This window comes from Oncorhynchus tshawytscha, linkage group LG03 (assembly GCF_018296145.1).
Source record: "Oncorhynchus tshawytscha isolate Ot180627B linkage group LG03, Otsh_v2.0, whole genome shotgun sequence".
Lineage (NCBI taxonomy): Eukaryota > Metazoa > Chordata > Actinopteri > Salmoniformes > Salmonidae > Oncorhynchus > Oncorhynchus tshawytscha.
This window is the reverse complement of record NC_056431.1, coordinates 1,331,402-1,336,939: the sequence shown is the minus strand read 5'-3', so window position 1 is coordinate 1,336,939 and position 5,538 is coordinate 1,331,402. Positions and strand designations below refer to the sequence as shown.

Genomic DNA, 5,538 nt, shown 5'->3' with positions numbered 1-5,538 from the left:
CAAATCATGCTCTTCAGGCATGCAAGTCACATTATGAAGGCTTGCAAAGTGATATAATTCATATTGGAATACAGACAGAGTGGGGATATCCAACATTTTGGCTACCTAAACCATCTAAACTGGAACAACCATTTCAATAACGGGCGCAATAAATCCAAGTAAGAGATTGGATTAGTTTAGAAAAATGTCTGTTATTTATATTTAAGTAGCATAAGATTAATGGGCAGGGTGCCCTGGGTGAAGCTGCTCCCATACGCTCTGTGTCAGGTGCTGGGAGCTTACCTGGCCTCTGGCCTGGTCTTCCTGGTCTACTATGGTCAGTCAGACACACTCACACACCAGTCCCACCAATCACTGGTGTCATGTCAGCTTGTTACATGCATATTCAGTAGCATTATGATATAGTGTGTCATGATGACTGTCACTGAACAACCAGCTCCCTCTCTCTGTCAGATGCTATCATGGACTTCAGTGCAGGGAATTTAACAGTGTATGGGGCTAATGAAACGGTGTCCATCTTTGCCACCTATCCCTCAGAGCACCTATCCCTCAGAGCACCTATCCCTCAGAGCACCTATCCCTCAGAGCACCTATCCCTCAGAGCACCTATCCCTCAGAGCACCTATCCCTCAGAGCACCTATCCCAGAGCACCTATCTCTCAGAGCACCTATCCCTCAGAGCACCTATCCCGCAGAGCACCTATCTCTCAGAGCACCTATCCCTCAGAGCACCTATCCCTCAGAGCACCTATCCCTCAGAGCACCTATCTCTCAGAGCACCTATCTCTCAGCAGCAGCATCCTAGACCAGGTCAGACCAATATGATACAGTACGAAGCAGGAACGGATGATGGTGTGTCGTCACTAACTCAAAAGGCACTCACTCATCTGAGCCATCTTTGTTGCAGGTGAATGGTAACAGCTGAATAAGATGAGAAAAAGAAGAAACCCACACACTGATCTTGATAGTATCACTGCTCTTTAAAAACTTTACATATCGGCCTCAAGGCCTTCCTCAGAGCGTTTGGCCTTCGTCACTAACCTCCACAGCTACAAAGTCATAAACCCTGCCTATTTTCCTAAATTTCACTTCTTAAAATGAGATTTTAAACCTAACCCTAACCTTAAACCACACTGCTAACCTTATGCTTAACCCTAACCTTAAATTAAGATTACATTATCATTAACTCACTAGCTTTAAGCCCCAGCTGTCAGAGCAGCTCACAGATTACTGCACCTGTACATAGCCCATCTATAATTTAGCCCAAACAACTCCCTCACCCCCTACTGTATTTATTTATTTAGCTCCTTTGCACCCCATTATTTTTATTTCTACTTTGCACATTCTTCCACTGCAAATATACCATTCCAGTGTTTTATTTGCTATATTGTATTTACTTCGCCACCATGGTCTTTTTTTGCCTTTACCTCCCTTATCTCACCTCATTTGCTCACATCGTATATAGACTTATTTTTCTACTGTATTATTGACTGTATGTTTGTTTTACTCCATGTGTAACTCTGTGTTGTTGTTTGTGTCAAACTGCTTTGCTTTATCTTGGCCAGGTCGCAATTGTAAATGAGAACTTGTTCTCAACTTGCCTACCTGGTTAAATAAAGGTGAAATAAATAAAAATAAAAATTGTTACGATACAGACAATTTGGACTTTGTGGCTGTGCTATCTAGTGGAAACCATAACGGTGTCATAAATGTGAAGATTCTGAAACATAGGAAGCTAAATGAAACTGAATATTGTTTTCACAACTGACTCTGAGAGCTTTGTTCTATCTGTATAAGGTTCTATCTGCATTTTGTCCAGATTGAGTTATTTTTATTTATTATTTATTTAACCAGGTAGGCCAGTTGAGAACTGTCACGTTCTGACCTTTATTTCCTTTGTTTTGTCATTAGTTAGTATGGTCAGGGCGTGAGTTGGGGTGGGCAGTCTATGTTTGTTTTTTCTATGATTTGGGTATTTCTATGTTTCGGCCTAGTATGGTTCTCAATCAGAGGCAGGTGTCATTAGTTGTCTCTGATTGAGAATCATACTTAGGTAGCCTGGGTTTCACTGTGTGTTTGTGGGTGATTGTTCCTGTCTCTGTGTTTTGCACCAGATAGGACTGTTTTAGGTTTCACACGTTTCTTGTTTTTGTAGTCAGTTGTTCATGTGCACATTTACGTATTAAAAGAACCATGGACACTTACCACGCCGCATATTGGTCCTCTGATCCTTTTCGCCTCTCCTCTTTGGAAGAAGAGACATAGCCTTGTTGACATAGCCTTGTTCTGTTCAATGTTCTCTACCTATATAGTACCTTAAATAACCCAATTCATGTTAAGTTCAAACGAATACAAGATAACATTGTTGACACCATTCAAACCAATGAGGGATTGGAACTTTAATTAAGCCAATTATCTCAGAATCATCTTTTTGCAGATAGAACCTTATCGTCCCAAGCTCCCAAAATGTCTCATATTCTATAGGTGGTGGCCACTGCCGTGTTGATGCTCTGCATCCTCCCATTGGATGACCAGAAGAATAGTCCTGCCCCCGACGCTCTGATCCCGCCCATCGTTGCCGTGGTAGTCCTGGGGATCGGCATGTCGATGTCGTCCAATTGCGGCGGAGCGATAAACCCTGCCCGTGACCTGGGACCACGCCTCTTGACACTGACCGCCGGCTGGGGCACTGAGGTGTTCACGTACGTCTTCTAACACACAAACACCTTTTGACCTCAGTCAGCAGGTGTGCAACATGTCAGGTATTACAGGAAGTGGTCAGTAGGTCAGTTAAGTGCACAGGAGAGAAGAGTGAACCACATGAAAGGAGTGGCATACTCCTGGACTAGAGGTAGATCTGGTTTGTGTGTTTGTGAATGTGTTGGTGCCAAGTGTGCCACGCACAGGAGGCTGCTGAGGGGAGGATGGCTCATATTAATGGCTGGAATGGAGTGAATGGAATGGTATCAAACACAGAAACCATGTGTTTGATGTGGTTGATACCGTTCCATTTATTCCATTCCGGCCATTACTATGAGCCGGTTCTGTCACGTTCTGACCTTAGTTCCTTTTTATATCTTTGTGTTAGGTTGGTCAGGGTGTGAGTTGGGGTGGGTAGTCTATGTTCTTTTTTCTAGGTTGTTATATTTCTATGTGTTTCACCTAGTATGGTTCTCAATCAGAGGCAGGTGTCATTCGTTGTCATTTGTTGATTGAGAATCATACTTAGGTAGCCTGTTTTCCCCATTTTGGTTTCCATGTCATTTCAAACCCAACCAAAATGAATGTGATGATGTTGAATCAACGTGAAAAACTGATTGGATTTGCAAAAACTCGTCAATATAACGACATTTCATCTTATTTTCACCCAACTTTTCACCTAATTCCAATGTTGTTGATTTCATGTTGAATTCACATTAGTTGACAACCCAACCAAATGTCAATCAAAACTAGATGTTGAATTGACTGCTTTGCCCAGTGGGGAGACATTTCTCTGGCTGTTTCCTATAGGAGAAAGGACATGCTAACAGACTGATGGGAGAAGATTTATCCAAGCCTCCTCTCCTGTCATTTTTTTCTATTGACATGCTACTGCTGATTGAGGATCAGGTGTATATATTAGTAGTGAGCTTCAAAAACACACAGTCAGAGGTGAAAGGACAAGTTGATACTATGATTAGAGCCAGGCGTTCTAGTTGTTTTTTGAGGGTTTTATCTTTGACAGGTATTTACAACATTATCCAATGGGTTTACTGCAGGGAGAAAATCCAAGGAAATGCTCTTTAATTGAAACAAGCTGTCTCCAATCAATAATTCATTGTTTGGTTGTGAGTGAGTGTTTCGGGGAGGTGTAGCTCAAGTCAGGGGAGGTGTAGCTCAAGTCAGGGGAGGTGTAGCTCAAGTCAGGGGAGGTGTAGCTCAAGTCAGGGAGGTGTAGCTCAAGTCAGGGGAGGTGTAGCTCAAGTCAGGGGAGGTGTAGCTCAAGTCAGGGGAGGCGTAGCTCAAGTCAGGGGAGGCGTAGCTCAAGTCAGGGAGGCGTAGCTCAAGTCAGGAGGCGTAGCTCAAGTCAGGGGAGGCGTAGCTCAAGTCAGGGGAGGCGTAGCTCAAGTCAGGGGAGGCGTAGCTCAAGTCAGGGGAGGCGTAGCTCAAGTCAGGGGAGGCGTAGCTCTATGAAAGTAATTGCACAAAGCCTATTATTTGGCAGAGAATGCTATTTGTATACTGATCAAAAGTATAAACGCAACATGTAAAGTGTTGGTCCCATGTTTCATGAGCTGCAATAAAAGATTCCAGAAATGTTCCATACACAAAAAAGCTTATTTCCCTCATTTTGTGCACAAATTTGTGTACATACCTGTTAGTGAGCATTTCTCTTTTGCCAAGACAATTCATCCACCTGACAGGTGTGGCATCTCAAGAAGCTGATTAAACAGCATGATAATTACACAGGTGCACCTTGTGCTGGGGACAATAAAAGGCCACTCTAAAATGTGAAGTTTTGTCACACAACACAACACCACAGATGTCTCAAGTTTTGAGGGAGTGTGCAATTGGCACGCTGACTGCAGGAATATCCACCAGAGTTGTTGCCAGATAATTGAATGTTCATTTCTTTACCGTAAGCCACCTCCAGCGTCGTTTTTGAGAATTTGGCAGAACGTCCGACCAGCCTCACAACCGCAGACCATGTATAAACTTCTTCACCTGCAGGATTGAGACCAGCCACTTGGACAACTGATGAAACTGAATATTTCTGTCTATAATAAAGCCTTTTTGTGGGGAAAAACTCATTCTGATTGGCTGGGCCTTGCTCCCCAGTGGGTGGGCCTATGCCCTGCCAGGCCCACCCATGGCTGCGCTCCTGAGCAGTCATGTGAAACGCATAGATTGGAGCTTAATGAATTTAATTCAATTGACTGATTTCCTTATATGAACTATAACTTATTCAAATCGTTGCATGTTGCGTTTATATTTTTCAATAAAGATCAGTGATTATACACCTCACTTTGCTCAAGCTGATTCTCTCCAAGACTCAATCCCCGATCATTGGAGGTTGTAAAATGGTGCAATTAGGACAGTTCAAGGGGAGAAGAGATGAATCCAACCAGAAAAAAACTCTAAATCACAATATCGCTTGAAAAAAAGAACGCCAATGAAAAAATGTCTGAAAAACCTGCAATGTAGCATTATAATATAAATGGAAAGATAGGACACACAGCCATCGGAAATCAAATAAACACATTACACTGTCTGAGAAGAACACACATCATTGTGTGTCAGTGTATTTGTCTGTAGTTTATGGAGATGCTCTCAGTTGTTGTTTTACCTCCGTTCATTACATGTGTTAATGAATGCACACATTTTGGGATTGTCAACTTTTTTGAGGGATGTTGGCACTTGCAAAAGCCATATCCTCAGCATTTACGTTTTTACTTTCATTTCTGTGGCAAATGAAAATGGCTACTTTGTTCGGAAATAGGCTACTTGTGTGTGTATATATATATATATTTATATATTTTTTTACTGTATATATATATA

General features: G+C 42.3%; 1 protein-coding gene across 1 annotated transcript; it reads left to right on the top strand.

Moving 5' to 3' along the window:
- The first annotated feature begins 219 nt into the window (after positions 1-219).
- Positions 220-2,958, top strand: LOC121840981 (aquaporin-10-like). The gene is made up of 4 exons (XM_042306391.1): positions 220-316; positions 454-907; positions 1,008-1,056; positions 2,485-2,958. Exons 1-4 carry the CDS (start codon positions 220-222, stop codon positions 2,713-2,715), a joined length of 831 nt encoding a protein of 276 aa, XP_042162325.1. The 3' UTR covers positions 2,716-2,958.
- Positions 2,959-5,538: the final 2,580 nt, after the last annotated feature.